The 17288-nt window shown below is 41.9% G+C and overlaps 2 protein-coding genes across 2 annotated transcripts; both read right to left on the reverse strand.

Moving 5' to 3' along the window:
• Positions 1-1277: 1277 nt before the first annotated feature.
• kiaa0930 (KIAA0930 ortholog) lies at positions 1278-10951 on the reverse strand. Its single transcript, XM_044015962.1, has 10 exons — positions 10538-10951; positions 8054-8202; positions 6382-6486; positions 6211-6288; positions 6020-6121; positions 5808-5948; positions 5217-5405; positions 3829-3988; positions 3578-3733; positions 1278-3026 (listed from the first exon to the last, which is right to left on the reverse strand). Exons 1-10 carry the CDS (start codon positions 10683-10685, stop codon positions 2986-2988), a joined length of 1269 nt encoding a protein of 422 aa, XP_043871897.1. The 5' UTR covers positions 10686-10951; the 3' UTR covers positions 1278-2985.
• A 1060-nt stretch (positions 10952-12011) lies between these two features.
• On the reverse strand, positions 12012-16636 carry LOC122760778 (F-box only protein 7-like). Its single transcript, XM_044015958.1, has 10 exons — positions 16545-16636; positions 15441-15563; positions 15154-15364; positions 14771-15046; positions 14177-14321; positions 13576-13659; positions 13389-13484; positions 13128-13304; positions 12989-13029; positions 12012-12450 (listed from the first exon to the last, which is right to left on the reverse strand). The coding sequence occupies exons 2-10, from the start codon at positions 15560-15562 to the stop codon at positions 12124-12126; spliced, it is 1479 nt and encodes a 492-aa protein (XP_043871893.1). The 5' UTR covers position 15563; positions 16545-16636; the 3' UTR covers positions 12012-12123.
• Between the last annotated feature and the right edge of the window lie 652 nt (positions 16637-17288).

Here is a 17288-nt window from a genome sequence, read left to right on the forward strand (position 1 = left end):
GGGGTAACGCTCCGAACAAAAGTCGATTTGGTTTTACAAATTAAAAAAACATCTAAACAGTTAAAAGTGTGCGAGAACTGAGCGTCTGCTGCTTATTTGTTTTTTTCTTTTTTGGGGGAAACTATTTATTCGTCGTCGGGATTCGTAAATAGTGGAGCTTGTGTGTGTGTGTGAAAGGGACGCCGCGTGCGTTTGTTTTTTTTCAAGTGTCCTTCAGGAAGAGTCTGTCGTCGTCTGAGCGTTTGTACGTGACGAATAAAAGCAAGCAAACAAAAAAGCTGCTGCTTTTTTCTTGGTTCTGGTGGGGTTTTTTTGTCTCCATGTTCAATCGCAGATTATTTTACTGGTCGTTAAACATTAGAGGAAATTAATTTAATTGAATATAGGATTTTTAACTGTTTGTGGGGCTTTTATTTTTCTAATAAATTCCCCATTTTTATTTCTAGTCAAGCACAAAATATTACATGTTCCCTCCATCCAGTAGGTGGCACTGACTTGTCACGGTGTTTTCAGGTTTAGTTCAAAGACTTGAATACGTTCCCTTAAAATACAACTTCTTGTTTTGTGGGGAAACACTCTCAAAAAGCATCAATTTTAACATAAAAACCTCGTAGCGGTCTCTACCTTGAGCATGTTTTCGTAACCAGTGAAGGTTACAGGAAACTGAAACGTAAATAAAACGTGTTGCGACCGTGTAATTGACGCTAGAACGTGGCCGCTAGCTAACATCGCAAGAAGAGATGGCTGAAATCAAATGCTGACTTTGTAGTTTACGTAGCTAAACTTGCTCTGGACACACCCTGCTATGAGAGATCTTTGCAAATCGCATGTTTTCTCATGTTTGGGGGGCGTGGTTTAAATGTATGACCGCGCCCCCCCAAACTTGTACAACTTTAAAATAAGCAACAAAAAATGGCTGACTACTTTCATAGCGAAACTAGCTTTGGACACGCCCCCTTCATTAAAACAAATATTTTCTGAAATTTTGTACTTGTTGCATATCTTGATTGGACACATTTGTGGGCGTGAGCTGGTGGGAGGAGTCCAACAGAATGAGCTAAAATTGCCACAAAATGACCGACTTCCTGTTAGTCTAATTCAGTACTTCTCAAAGAGTAGGCGTGAGTGGCAGGGCAACTCATACAGTGTTTATACAGATAAATAAATAAAAATGATCAGGTTCTCAATAGTATTTCAATGTGGGGGGGCATGACAGAAAATAATAGAGAACCACTGGTCTAAATCAACAACTGAGAGAAATTTTTGTAAATCTTATGTCGTTTTGGCATTTTTTATTTTTTCTAAATGGTGGCGCCAGAGGAGCGAACACCTGGAAAATCATTTCTTTGTCGTCATAGAAACGAGTGAAACACAACGTGTCACTTTTATGATCACATGTATTTGAATAAATAAAAACGTACAGAGTTAAATTTTTAACGTTAACGTGTAACTTTACAAAAAGCGGTGGTGCGTTTAAGTGACGCAGGAAAAACAAGGAAAAAAGCTCCTAGAAGCATTTTACAGTGCAAACTGTCATTTTGATCAGCGTGGATACATTCAATCAATCAATACACAATAATCAATAACACTGAGGAGACGACTTCTCAACTGAAAACAAACACTGAGTTCACTTTGATCGACACACGGCTGTAAATCAATCACAGATCAAAACTTTCAGTCAGCTGATCAATATTCTGTCTATTTTAACAGTGGGTTTAACTTATTTAATATTATTATTAGTTTAAACATGTCTATATTTTTGAGGAAAAGGTTTAAATTCATTTTCAGAGTAAATCATTTTTGAAAAATGAATTTAAGTTGTAATGGAATTGTTTTTGAAAATTTAAGCCAAAAGACATTAGAGAACTCAACTCAAATATATTTTCCCACAAACTTAAAATGAAGATCTTTGAGGAAAAAGTTTTAAATTTGACCCAAAAATAAGTACATATTTGAAAATGTAATCTCAAATGAACAAAATGTTTTTCCCTCAAATATTTTTGAGTAATTTTGGAAAATTAAGTGAAATTGTAATGGAATTTCTTTTAATGAATCAAAGTTTTAGGAAAAAACTAATTTCTAAGTTGAGAAGTTTAAATTGGAAAATAACAACTTCTCAGTTTGGTTCTGTTGAAAACAATGATGATGATGAGAAAAGAATCTGTGGCGTTTTTCGTGATTTTAAGGCTTTTCAGGAATCGGACGGAGGAAAATCACGAGAAGTCGCGTTAAATCCCTTTAAAAACCTTCTTCACTTCTTTTTTTTCAAGTCACTTCCAGTTTCTGATCATTTTAAACTGAAGAGCAAAAGGTTAAAGGTCAAGGTCGTTGTTCAGTTTTTTCTTCCCTTGATGATGATGATGAGACATCAGTCGCATTTGTCTCTCGTTTGGAAATAAATAAAACAGTGAAAAGCTCAGGTGCATTGTGGGTAACAATGTTGCATCATGGGTAATATGATGTTCCAGGTAGGCTGGTTTTAACAAAGTGAACTTTACAATGAAGACGACGGCGAACGTGACGCAAAAAACACAAATCGACTCCAGACGAGTCATGTGCAGAGTTATTAAAAAACAAACAAGGATATGAAATGGGTGTGGCTTATGGGGAAGTGGGTGGAGCAAAGGGACAAGTCAGAAACCTTCCGTCCCGACGACTAAAGCAGCAGAATATTTACAAAAAACATTCATGTCCTTCCTGCTCAGAGTTCGGCCAATGCCCGTTCACGTGCTGAGGTCACGTGATCCCGTGTCCATGGAGACGACCTGGTCGACACAGCAGGAGCTGAAGAGAAGACTAAGGAGGAGGAGGCACTTCCTGAATGGCTGGTTTGTTTTTGTTTGTCGTCCCTCCGGCTGTAGCAGGTGTTTGGTTGTAGTCTCAGTCTGGACACCGGGGGGCGCTGCTGTGTCTCAGTGGCCTGATGCAAGAGGCACTTGGTAGAGATGCTCTGAGGACCAAGGAGGGGGCGGAGCCAAAACCCTGCTATGTCATCAGGATGGGCTTCTGCCTCACCTCCAGGATGTCTACACACACACAACAAACAAGTGTTTTTTGTTTTAAATGATTCCTTTATATGCCTGAACTTTTGTAACACATAATTATAGTTAATTTAAGTGACTTTTACAACAAGAAACTGTAGCTTGCAAACCACTCACTCTCACCGAACCAAACCCCATTGAGAAAATCATCGATTTTAACACCACGACGCACAGGAGTTGTTGATTCACTGCTGCCTCCATCACTAAGTTCAATTGTGCTACTTTTTGCGACTTCGGTGTTAGTTCAGAGTGACCACACGGGGCAGCAGTAGACCAGCAGCTCCTGTGTGCCCATGAGCTAAAATCACTGGTTTTCTCAATGGGCTTTGGTGTGGGAGAGTGAGCGATTTACAAACGTCAGTTTCCTGTTGGAAAATCTGTCTAAAAGTGAGATAAAGACGTGAAAATTAATTAAATTAAATTAAATTAAATTAAATGAATACCATATTATTTTGTAGTTACATCAAGATGTATATATAAAACACTTGTTATACTTATTTTGTCTCTGCTATGTCGTAAATAAATAAACCGGTTACCTGTGGTTATGCGGTGCAGCGGCAGCGTGACGTAGGTCAGGTGCGAGTAAAGCAGGAAGTAGTCCTCAGCTCGGTTCAGTTTGAGCCACGAGCCGACGAGCGAGCGGCCGGTGCCCGACAGAGAGCGCGAGCGAAGGTTAGTGGCCGCATGAAGATCTGAGACAAACGCACAGAAACATGTCATGACTCAGCGATTATTTAAAAAAAAATAACACATATATACACACACACACATACATATACATATTTACCTTCGTCTTCCTCCTCCCTGAAAAACTCCTCGCTGTCGTTGGCCGAGTGCGATTTCTTCATTTCAGCAATTCTGTTTCGCGGAACTTTGCGTCGCAGGGATGGCGAAAAGAAGGAGGGGCGGTTCCTCTCCGGGGTGGGCGGAGTGCTGAAGGACGTCACCTGGAGGAAAATACAAAACACGCAAAAAAATACTTAATGAAGAGGAAAAGCATTGACAAAAAGTATCCGATTTACCAAACAATAACAACGCTCTACGAGGTATTTTTGGCACACGCAAACAGCGAACAACATGTTTACGGAAAATAACGACAAAAGTGGCCATGTTTGTACGGCGTCGGAAAAGCTGAGTTCTGACAACAAATGGAACGCACCAAGAGTCATGTAAAGGAGCTTAGCTGTACGCAACTGGAGTACTAAATAAGTCATTTCTAGGTTTTATGGACCAAACAACCAATCCATTCAATGAGAAAACCATCGACAGATCAATCAATTATGAAAATAATCTTAAATTGCGTTTCTACTAACTTTCAGCACGTCTGTGACTCGTGTTTTCCACCACATTGACATTTATTATTGACCGTGACCTGGTTTCACCTTCTTGTACGAGTTTGTTTTGAAAAGACAGTTTCAAGTTTGCTGGTGAATGAGTGAATCCGACATGAGGAAGTGAAACTTCTCCAACTCCGCACATTTCCCGTTTGAGAGGATTTTCATGATCCTGTTTTTTTAACTGGGTCAGAGTTAATTCATCACTTCAAGAATCTTTAAATACATTGAGTTGTAGAAAATAACGACAAAACCAAACATCCCGTTTCATGTGTAAAAACAGAAAATAAACATCATTCACTCACGTTTTACACTAATTCATGTTTAAACTAAACTAAATTAGCACAAGTATACAAGTATATGATGAAAATTTACTAAAAATACTTTTCCAAACAACAGAATCTAATGCTAATGCTAACTGAATTGCTAACTTAAAAATAATTGGCTTTTTCACTCCTTTGGGGCGTATGTTAGCATGCTAAAAATATACTTTTTTAAATCATTTAACTTATTTTATGACAAAGTATTTACATAAATACTGGAGCTGTCTTTATCAGATTTTAACAACAACGACAAAAACCATACTTTAAATTCAGAAACAGTTGTAGCTAATAATCAAAAAAGTTTACCAATAAATTTTCACTTCTGCAAACAACTGACCAAGACAGATTATTAACGTACAGGTAAAAATGTAAAGGATCCAGATCAGAACCTTGTGGAACACCAACCTCAGAACTGCTACTGAGCAACAACTACAAATTAAAAAACTGGTTAAAACCTTGCGGTCATGTCTCTTTTCTCAATACTTCAATAATAAATAACTATTGTGTTGTGTCCTCACCCTCTCGTGCATGGGGGACACCTGGTCCTCCTCGGTGCCACAGGGGGAGGTGTCCCCTGTTGGGACCCTACTGACGGCCATCTCGGCGTGACCTTTGCCCTGCGGCCCCTTCATCCTCACAAACTCCATGTTGTTGTACTTGTAGAAGCCGAACGACATCCGCTGCGCCATTTTAGCCGCGACACTAACCTGTAAGACACGTTTTTAGAGTTTAGAAGAGAGTAAAAAGCTTTTCACTAGTTAATTTTTCTTTTGTTTTTTTACATATTCAGTGTAAAGGTGGCTAAGTCAAAGCCATATGCTCGGAATAATGCCAACATGAAAGCGAAACAGCATCACACTTTACCTCACAGAAAATTACAATATTTTATAGCAGCAGAAAAAAATTTAAGAAACGTAAACTCAGATTAGCTTCTACTAGCGTTTACTTTGCAGTAGAAAATTGTAAATGTGAAACAAATTAAACAGCGTCTTTAACTACTCTTTTTTGTATTTTAGCATAATTTCCTTTTACAGCTTCTTCTGCTAATGTGCTAACATGCTAACTTTATTTATTGCAAATTTCTCTATTGTCCCCGGACGCCGCCTCACCCGGTTGTCATAGACCTTCTTCAGCGCCTCGTAGCGGATCGAGCCCTGGAAGATGACGCCCTGGAAGGTGTTGCTCTTGTCGCTCGCCACGAGTTCCACGCAGACCATCTCGCCTTCGCCGACCGTCATGTCGCTGAACACCTTACGAGACAAACGCGTCAAATTATAGAATCAATATAAAGCAATAAAATATACACAAACGCGTTTGTTACCTCCTCGAAGTTATCGATCATGAAGAAAATGTTGGGGTAGCTCATCTTTGACTCCTCCCCTTTACTGTCCATAGCGTGTTTACTCGGAGATGCAAACACTTCCTGTGAGACGAGGACACACACACACAGAGATTAAAGACGTCCGCCACGTTGGAGAACGAGGTCGTCGGGCACACCGCCGGGTTTCTTACCTGACACTTCTTCTTGTGGACGTGGATGTCTCCGGCGTCCGAGCGCGTGCAGACGGCACACGTCACTACGTAGTCCAGCTGTAAGAAGCACAGCGTTTAAGATGGAGGCGTTCAGGGGACACGTGGTGGACATTTGAGCAAGTGTGTCCTCTGCTGAGTTTTATTTATCACCTTCTGCAGGATGAGGTTCAGGTAGACGCTCTCCTCCCAGTCGATGTCGGGGTCGCCGAGGCCGGGCAGCTTCTTCGAGTCGCGCCTGTAGACCTCCACCTCTACCTGGGAACCACAAACAGGTAAATATCAGTAACATGGCGGCTGCTGTAGGGGGTGACAGAGAGTCAAAGGTGACAGTGTTACCATCCTGAAAATGTTTCTCTACATTTATTAGCATTTAAAGCATTTGTGTGTGTTTGTGAGGACCATTTTTACACCTTGACAGTGAGGACACTTTGAAAACGGGGGACATTTTGGAGACCTGGTGCTAGGGTTAGATTAAGGCCTTATAGCTGTGATGGTAAAGGTAAGAAGTTAAGGAATGTGACAGATGAACAAAAACGTGTGTGAGGAATTTCTTTTAGTTTTACACCATAAAAGTGAGCACACTTTGAAAATTGGGGACATTTTGGAGACCTCCAGTTTGGCTAGGGTTAAGGGCTTGTAGCTGTGATGGTTAAGGTAAGGTCAAGAGTTTAAGGAATGTCCTCACTGAGAGAGATGAACCAGAATATGAGTGTATGTGTGTGAGGACCTTTTTTTTTTTTTATGTTTTACACCTTAGAAAAGAGGACATTTGCAAAACTGGGGACATTTTGGAGACCTTTGATGGTAAGAGGTTAAGGAATGTCCTCATTGAGACAGATGAAACACAATGTGTGTGTGCTGTCTTTGTACAGAAGTTAAAGGTCGGCGAGTCCTCAGGGAGATACGATGTTTCCATGTGTCACATTTCATTTCACTCACGCGCCGTTTAAGAGCACGGGGACTGTTGCCACGGTTACACTGTGAGAAAAAAAGGGAACATGCTTGATGGGAAATCCCCCTCTGATCTGATGTTTGTCTGGAACAATAACACGATGAAGACGAGGATGGTGAAGAGGATGACGGCAGCTTTTTGAGTTGACCTGGACGCAGGACATTACTGTGTAACCGTGGCAACCACAGGCAGACGTAGGACAAAGACAGGCAGACGTAGGACAAAGACAAAGACAAAGGGCAGACTGCACGAGTGTGTGGAAGAAACGTGATTATGAAGAGACGACGAACAGACACACGTCAGTCAGCCGGAGACGATATGAAAATCATTCCGATAAAAATAATTTTAAAAATTCACGATTGTGTCGGTAAGTTTTCAGTAAATTAGAAAACTACCACCTTAACACGGTTGATTCTTGAAGCGGCCATTTACACTATAGGGGGCGCTCTAATTAAATTAAGAACTACACATACAACTGGAACCTTCATTAGCTTTAGAAACCATATGATAATTTATAGAACCTTGTTTAGGAGCATTATAACCATTCAATAAATTCTATAACTTTGTTAACCATCTTTAGAACCTTGCTAATGAATTCTAGAACCTGGTTCACCAGCTTTAGAACCCTTTAATAATGTTTAGCACCTGGGTAAGGAGCTTTCGAAACATTTAATATATTCTTTAACTTTATTAACCGTCTTTAGAACATGTAATAAATTCTAGAACTTTGTTAACTAGAACCATTTAAAAAAAATCTTTACTTAAACTACGACGCATAACAACGTGCTGATAAATGACTCCGTGTCACACGTATGCTGTTTTCAAATCGACCGATTCCTACTTTACTTCATTGAAGTGTCGTGTCGTCACCTTCTTGCCGTCCGAGTTGTCCGCGCTAACGTAGGACAACTTCCTGCGGACGTAGAACAACATGTCGTCCTGACGCGGCGTCCACTTCTCCATGAAGTACGTGGAAAACATCCAGGTCCAGAAGACGATGCGGTCGTCTTTGAAACAGCCTGAAGAAAAAAATACAAACATTTTAATATTAAAATGACAAAACAAAACTTTTTAAAAACGGTCAATATATCGATTTAGTTATGACCAAATATTTTTGTTTTTTAAATCTCTGGTTTAGTTGATTCTCTGACAGGAAGTTTGAACTTAATGCCATGTCACCTCATCTGCAGGTCGTCTGGCAACAGTTGCCGGGGCAACAGACAGGCAGGTGTGTGTGTGTGTGTGTGTGAAGGGCAGCAGAGCCTGAAGGTGACGAGATCAAACAGAATCCAATCGATCTTTTTAACGTTTGACTTTGTTTTCAAAATAAAAGCTTCTGAAACAGTCTGAATAATTTATGAGGCGCTTTCTTTTTTTCTTACATGAAGGAGAATAAACCCAGATCACTTCCTGTGACCTGATGATGCTGTCACGTGACCTGACAGTGTCACATGACCTGATGATACAGTTTGTATCCTTGTCTCATGTCATTTAGCCGTGATGTTCTTTAGGTCACATGGAAATTAGCAACACTTTTTTTTCGTTTATAAACCAAACGACACGTCAGTGCCACGTAATACAGAACCAGAACCACGTTCACGAGCATTAGAACCATTTACTGAATTCTAGAACTTTGTTAACCAGCATTAAAACCTCAACAAGCACCTTTAATAAATTCCACAACTTGCTTAAGAGCGTTAACCATATAGTGAATTTTAGAACGTTGGAAACAAGCATTAGAACTGTCAGATTAAGTCTGGAACCATGTTCACGAGCATTAGAACCATTTAATGTATTTTAGAACTTTGTAAACAAGCCTTAGAACTGTCAAATTAAGCCTAGCACCACGTTCCTGAGCATTAGAACCATTTAATATATCATACAAGTGACTCTACAAGCAATGGAACCATTTAATGAGTTTTATAACTTTGAAAACGCAAATTACAACTGTTGGATTAAGTCTGGAGCCACATTCATGAGCATTAGAACCATTTGAACCATGTTTCCGAAGCCTCAGAAACCATTTCATACAATTTAAAACCTTGTCAACAAGCACAAGAACCACGTCATTAACTCTAGAACCCTGTTTACGACGACTCAAATCTCTAAATCTCTCCTTGTTTTTAACTTAACTTTATCAAAAAGTGTATTTACGGATTCAAAAAAGTATTTTTTGTTTTGTTGTTGTACATTTATCTGTGTGTGTGTATGTGTGGAGTTTAGTTCCTCAGACCATGATTTAAAAAAAATAAATAAATGCCTGTCTCTATTTTTAGCAACAGTTTCTGCAAAATCATGTTCTTCAAACTACATGAGTGTTTAAAGAACCGACTTCGGAGAACATTCTGGATTCTTTTACGATCGTTATCTAAGAGTTCGTGAGACGTTCAGTCACAGCTGCAGTGACCTGGAAAACGCTCGCAGAGAGGTTTAAACTCCACACATTCACTGGAACTAAATCATTTAAATTCTGTCTTTTGTAGACTTAAAAAGTTAATTTTTTACTTTGGGTTACAAAGAAGAAAGAGTCTCGTGTCAAACTACTCCCTGAAACTGAAAACAAGAGGAAATGAGAACAAACAGAAGCTGATAGACCTGTCAATCAACACTGATCAGATCAATAACGCTGTCAATTCATCAGTGAAGCTTCACTTTCCTGTGACATGTGACCTGTGACCATAGAAAAATAGAAATCACCTGACTTTTATTCAAATTCAAACAAATTCTCCGAACATTATTTCATTCATTCAACTTCTACGTTTTGTCTGCCAGAGGATGAACCGTTCACTGAACTCAACGATGTAATCAGTTAAAGGGACAGTTAAGATAAGGTTCTTTTTTTATCTTAATACATTTAAGACAAACAGACACAACATGTCCAGAGCAGGATTCCAGCACTTTAAATAAAAATAATACATGGAATAAACATAGCTACAATAGTCTACGAAATCTTACGAACAATTTTTCCCTTTAAGACAAACTTCGTAAACGGCTCGCTCTCCCACACCAACTCCGATGGAGGCGGCGGTGGACCAACAACTCCTGATGATGATTTTCTCTGTGGGATTTGGTTCAGGCCAGAGACGAACAAACTTTAGCCGCGATATTATCAGGTGAGTAACGGCTGGTTGTTGCAGCAGGGGGCGCTCACGGCTCAGTCAGAATCGTTACACACGTTTAAAACCCGCGAAATGTCCCTTTAACCTCGCGAGGAGCCTCAAGGTTTGACCCTGGGGCCCCTCACACTTCACTAAACGGGCCCACATTAGTCATGAACATCAGCAAAGACAAAGACAACGGGGACAAACAGACAGAGACCCGGGGACCGGGCCGGAGTGTCTCGGCTCGTCTCACCCAGCCCGCTGATCTCCTGGCGGATGTTGAGTCGGTTCCTCTCGTCGGCGATAGCCTTCAGCATGTGTTGCAGGGAACCGTCCGTGTCTCCGTCCTCCTCCGCGGGCCCGACGACGACCGACTTACACAAACCGGGGAAGGACGCCATCTCCGCGCCGCACGGCTCATGACAGTCCGGGCTCCGCGCTCCAGACGGCCCCGGTTCTCTGAGGAGGGGGAGGAGGAGCCTCTCGCCTGGTCCGTCCTCTGAAATAGACCCGGACTGAGAACCGGAAACGTGTTGAGTTCCGGTCAGTGTGACAGCGGTGGTGCTGCGGTGATGCCGTGCCGGAGGACGGAGCTGACAGGTCGGGTTGCCGGAGCGGGAGGTTATGGTGGTTGGAGAGGAGGAGGAGAAGAAAGAGGAGGGATGGAAGGGGAGGGGGTCAGCTGGAAACACCCCTCACACTTCCGGTAACAACACGAGGCTCTTAAAGACACAGCACTTTAACAACACACACAAACAATAACGTCCGCTTCTATACCCCATTATATTTAACAGTTAATAGCTCGCAGTTTGGATCAAAACTATGTGCTATTAATAAAGAGCTAAACTTCTGAACGGTGAAACTTATGTGAATCAAGGACCTCCGTTATTTAGCGGTGTAAAAATCAAACTCACCCCAGTCAGCGCTGCTGCTACACGGAGGAAGAGACAAGAGAGTCCCCGCCCGCCCGGATAATAAATAATACAACAAATACTACAGTTATTATGATTACTACTGCTACTAAAAATAATACTTTCAGAGTTAAAGTTTTTTTTTTTTTTTTACATTTTCGGAAGTTCACGTGCATAAATGTCTTATTTAATAATTTAATCTAATTGTGATTTAATGACAAAGTCACATTTGAAACTTAATTATTAAGCCTCTTTTTTAACTAACATCATTTTCTTTAGTGTTCTTTTTAACCTTTGTCGATAAATAACCACTGAAATAAGCGAAATAAAGAATATATGCAAATAATGAAACGATCGCTCTGACATTCATTAACGTCAAGTGAGCTCCGCCGTCCGCGAGACCGGAGTCTGTAAACAAACGCACCCTTTGTCTGGAGATAAAAGGTGACGTGTGTCAGAATCTTTTTTATTTTTGTTCAAAAACTTTATTCATTTCATTACACATTACAACACAGCTGCTCTGCCTGTTATTTGTGTTCTTTAGGAATGTCAATAATAATTATTTTTACTGTTATTATTCTTTACTAATTTATTTGTTTTTTCATAAAATTGTCATAAATCTTTAAAATACGAGTAAAACAAACTAATGATAAAATGTTAGAAAAACATTTCATTAAAAATGTTAATGTGTAAGTACAAAACACGCTCCCCCTTGTGGCACTTCAAAGCAAATCACTAGGACTGTAGGTTTGTGAGTCACACACATGCGCACACGCACACACACACACAGAAAATCACAGTTAAATCACAGATAGCTTCAATAAAAAAAAATTGAATTTAATAATAAATCCATCACAAACTAACATAGTGCTTCAGTGGACGTCCCATCATCCAACGCCTCATCGTCATGGTTACTGTTTGTTTGTTGTCAGATGAATCCCCGCCTTGCGTCTGCTCCTCGTCCTCTACTCGTTCTCAGTCTGCGGGGGACGTCGCCACGGGGCGGAGCGTCGCGGTGACGTGGCAGCAGCGGGTTGATGGGGTCGTAGCGAGGGCGGGGCAGGAGGCCCGGCGGCAGGTGCGGCCTCAGGTCGTACTCACCACCGATGATTCCGGGCAGCGGCGGGTGGAGGGGGAGGGGCAGGGGGGTGGGGATGAAGATGTCCCGAGTGTGAGGGAGGAATGGAGGCGGGAGGAGGTGGCGGCGAGAGACGCGCCGGCGCTCAGCACGGCGTATGTGCAACATTTTGTAAAGCTGGAAAACAAATAAAATAAAATAAAAAAAGGATGTCAGGTAGTAAATGACCTGAATGTTTAAATCTGATAAATACATGACGGTCGAGAGGATTTGTGTAGCTCTCTGACACAGCCGTCTGCAGCGCCCCCTGCTGACACGAGGCCCCCTCTTATAAGTTTAAGTGTACGATATCGCTAAGAAAACACGTTCATGTCTTTATCTCACTGTTAGACAGACTTTTCCAACAGGAAACTGAAGTTTGTAAACCACTCACTCTCCCACACCAAAGTCCATAGAGAAAATCAGTGATTTCAGGGGTTTGGTGCAGGGAGAGTGAGTGCTTTACAAAGGTTACCCACAAGGAAATGTGTTTCACGGCAAAATAATGAGGCAAACACTACTTTTTTTTTGCTAGCAGTCGTTTCAGCAGCAGGGGGCGCTCACAGTGCAGTGTCTGTACCTCATAAAACCACAATTTAAAAAGCCCAAACTTAATTTTGTGGACTTCTAAGACGTCGTCATTGTCACTTTTAAATGAATTATTTGATCAGCTCACGTCTTTCCAGTTTGTCCCTGTGGACGTGTCGAGAACTGGACCTGAAAAAACAAAAAAAATAGAAACACATGGTGACGTCTTTATTGTTGGTAAAACTGTGACATCCTCATCATCATAATATGTGGTCACGTGACCTCACCTGCGAAGTCTCGACGGCACAGGTGTCGCCACAGCGTCCAGTCGGCCGTCGCCGCGTTCAGGCGCCTGGAGACGGCGGAGAGTCCGAGTACGGACTCGACATCCAGGAGGCGAATGATTCGGAGGAGGAGCTCCGTGGGAAGAGCGGCCAGACCAAACGCCTCCGGCAACGCCATCGCTGAAAAACAACAACAACAATCCTGGTAACCATAGCAACAGTGTATGCTTTTATGTTCCATTTAAAAGTGTTAAATGTTCGTACCTTCTCTGGCAGCTGCGATCAGCGGGTACGACAGCTGGTCTTTGAAGACTCGCGTCAGTTTGCGCAGATCTTTGAACGCCGCCGCCGCACTGTCGCCTTGACAACAAAGAAAGAAAAAAAGGGGAGGAGTTTAACAGAGGCTGAGGCGCTGCCGTGAGACGGATCAATCAGAGGCGAGGATCTCTACCTGGCCACTCGTCCGTCACGTAGCTGCAGGGATTCACGCAGAGTTTGCGAACAGACGCGACGGAGTCGTTTGACTTCAGTGTGGCTGTGGGGGTCAAAGGTCAGCATCAAAAAACACGAGCAACACAGCTCTGGGGTGAAAACACAACAGCACTAATCCAGTGGTTGTCAAAGACTGGCTCGGGACCCACAGGTGGACTGCGGATACATTTCTTTGGGTCCCCAAACAAATTCTCCAAACAGGTTTTAAATAACGTGCATAAAATGAAGTTTTAGTTCCTTTACTTTGTTTCATAATTCAAAATGACGTTATATTTTACAGATACATTCATAAATGAGTCACAAAGTTTTCATGATTCATACGACAGTTTGCCGTCTTTAAAAAGCGTGTCCTCGTATAGAAACTTTGGGAATCCACGCTCACTTTAGTCACTTTATTAGGAACACCTGTTAATCTGCTCTTCATATCTCAAGCACGTGTCAGCTACTGAGACACGTGGACATGGTGAAGACAAAAACAGCTAAAAACTACTGGGATTCTCATCACACAGGTTCCAGTGAAAGTATTTTTTTTTAAATAATTCAAACGTCCTTGAACTCACCGGTGATGACGAGGACGGGGCCCATGCACATGCCGATCACCATGGCGACGCTGCTCTCGCACAGAGGGTGAGTGTAGTGAAGCCTGTAGCTGTCGCCCGACGACCTCCACCCGTCTGGCATCTCGCCCGGCTTCAGCTCGCGGGCCTGAACACGGAGAAAACAAACGCACTTTGACGACGACGTTTGTTCAAAGACAATGGATTTAACTGGACAGAACATGGTTTTAGGCACTTAAAAGCCTCAGCTACAACGTTAAGATTATGTTCAGGTCTTTAAATCACTGTTAGACAGACTTTGTCTCAAGTTTGTCTCCCGCACCAAAGTCCATAGAGAAAATCAGTGATTTTATCTCACAGAGACACAGGAGCTGCTGCTCTACTGCTGCCCCGTGTGGTCACTTTGTGTCACTGAGGTTAATGTGACACAAAGGGAGTTCACACACCGACGTCACAAAACAAGACTGAACTCGCTGATGGACAAAGCAGTGGATCAACAACTCCTGTGTCACTGTGATGTAAAAACAATGTTTTTTTCTATGGGGTTTGGTGCAGGGTTTACAAACTTCCACCCTGGTGTCTGCGTCTGCATCTCACCTGAGGGATGAAGCCAGTTTCCGTCATCAGCAGGTGTCCCACCACCATGATGGCGTCAGAGGGACTGGTGATGCCGGCGCTGACGTACAGGAGCTCCAGAGACGCGGGAGCTTGACCGTCCTCCACCTCGCTGCACAGCATCGGCTCCCAGCTGCACATTGACGACCCCGGGTCAGCCGCATCCTCCGAAGTCTCTGCGGCAGCGTCTGGCGTCTCCATGGCAACCTCTGACTCTGTCAGCGCTGTGGTAGGTGTGGTAGGTTTAGTAGGTGTGGCCTGAGAGTAAAACAATTAAAAAGGTCCAGTTGGTGATATTTTCAACTGGTCCAAAAACAAGTTGGGGATATGATTCGCCTCCTGGTGGCTGGGTGCTGAGACCGAACCTGATTCTCTCTGTGGCTGATGGGAGGAGTTAAGGTGGAGACTGTGGCTGTGGCGGTGGCAGTAGCAGCAGCGTTAGCGGCGGCGGTGGCAGACTTCGGCAGGACGACACAGATCAGATCTCCGGAGACGATGCCGCAGGATGACAGAGTCTCTCCAGAGTCTGACAGAAACTCCGAGCCGTTCAGAGACAAACGGAACTGTGTGTCCTCGCTGAGAAACGAGGAGACACGTGAGTGACAACATCAAAAACTACAGAGTGAATCTTTCGTTTGTGTTGACCTCTGACCTGAGTCCATGACCGGACAGAAGTGTGTTCCTGACGTGATCCGTGAGTTCAGTCAGAGTCGGTTCTGGGTTCTCTAACTCCACCCTGCAGGTCTGACGGTTGATCCGGATCCGCAGCTTCATACTGAGGACAAGCAACACGCAGTGAAACATGTGGTGTTGAAACAAGAATGAAAGAGGCTGCTGTGTTAAATATCAAATAACATGTGGTGTTTGTTTTGCTGGGAAATCCAACGCTAACACGCAGGACCAACATTAGCCTGAATCAAACCTTGGCTGATGATTAGATTTCTGTATAAAGTGACTCTTTTAACGGTTTAAACCGGAATCTCTTTCATTTCTTTTCTTCAGTAGAACAACCTCCGAGTTCTGATATATAGAACGCAGCATAATGCAAGGAGCAGAAGTATGTACATTACATTTATACTTAACTGCCAATTTATTAATTAAACATTAATTAATTCCTTAAATATATGTATTATTGTGTTTTTATTCATAGCAGTGATGGTATTAAAAAAACAGACTGGGTGGGTAAAATGTTTGACTGCATAAAACACAGATCCCCTTAAATCAGCTAAAAACATAGTGAGGTTTGGTTGAGACTAAAAAATGTCCATAAAGAAACGTGACTGTTGTACTTTCAGAGGAACCAATACTCTTGTAATACTTATAATTTCACAGTAATAATAATGTTTTTGAGTGCATTTCAACAAAGCTGCGTCATTTTTTTTTAATCGGTTTTGACGAGTCACTGACTTTTTGTGGACGCTAGCTTCGTGTTAGCCTGTGTTTTAGCGTTTTTAAAACTTTATTTCACGTTAAACAGCGTTAGCAACGCATTTTACTCATTACAAAAAATAGCATGTTAAATTCACAGAACAGTAATTCACGTAAGAAGCAGGTGAATTACATTAGAAACACAGTAAGACTCTGGTTAAGAACAAATATGACGTTTCGTTTTCGTTTCTCTGCCAACATCATTACCTACCGCTCGCTAACTCCCAACACTGTGAGTTAGTCACCTGGTTAACTACTAGTTAAAAACCTCCATTTACGGTGGTGACATCAGTCACAGCGTCATTAATAATATTTTAAAACTACTCACGTGATGAATTAAAGAGATGAAACCAACACTTCCATGACTTTCATCTGAGGAATTGCGATGTAAACACAGAACATCAGCAACCGGAAAACGTGTTTTACGTACGACTGTTTCTGGAAATTATTTTCAGAATAAATGTCACGATGACAAAGTATTTTATTTCTCAGTGGTACAATTGTTATACTTTTGTCTATTTCAAACTCATTTGAAATAAATTACGCTCAACTAATGAAAACAAATCACATTGTGTTGTTTTCTGGCCGTTACATTGCCCTGTATTTTATATTTACGGATATTAAAATATTGATTGATTTATTATTTGAATTGTCACCAACCTATATGAATTCCGAGATTGCTGTTAATGGTTAAGATTATCGAACGTCCAAAAAAAATGTTTTGTGTGTGAGGTAGTGTGTGTGCGCTCAAATATTATCGGCAAAAACTCGTGCTTTTGTTTTGAAAGGCCGGAACACAAAACGTCCGGCATCCCCGGGGCTATCTTTGGCGAACGTAACAAAACTACAATTACGCAAATAAGTAAATTGTGTTGTTTAGAAACGGAACCTCATTTCAGTTTTTGTGTAATTTTATGTTATGTGTATGTTCAACTCTATGCACACAGTCGCATTTTTAGCGTACATTATTATTATTTTCATGCGTCATGCCAAAGTCACAATCGCGTTTTACACTCTCTGATTGCTCGCGGGCTTCCGTAGCGCTAAGTCTGCTGGCACTTGCCTTCAGACC

The sequence above is a fragment of the Solea senegalensis genome, unplaced genomic scaffold (assembly GCF_019176455.1).
Source record: "Solea senegalensis isolate Sse05_10M unplaced genomic scaffold, IFAPA_SoseM_1 scf7180000014049, whole genome shotgun sequence".
NCBI classification, from domain to species: domain Eukaryota; kingdom Metazoa; phylum Chordata; class Actinopteri; order Pleuronectiformes; family Soleidae; genus Solea; species Solea senegalensis.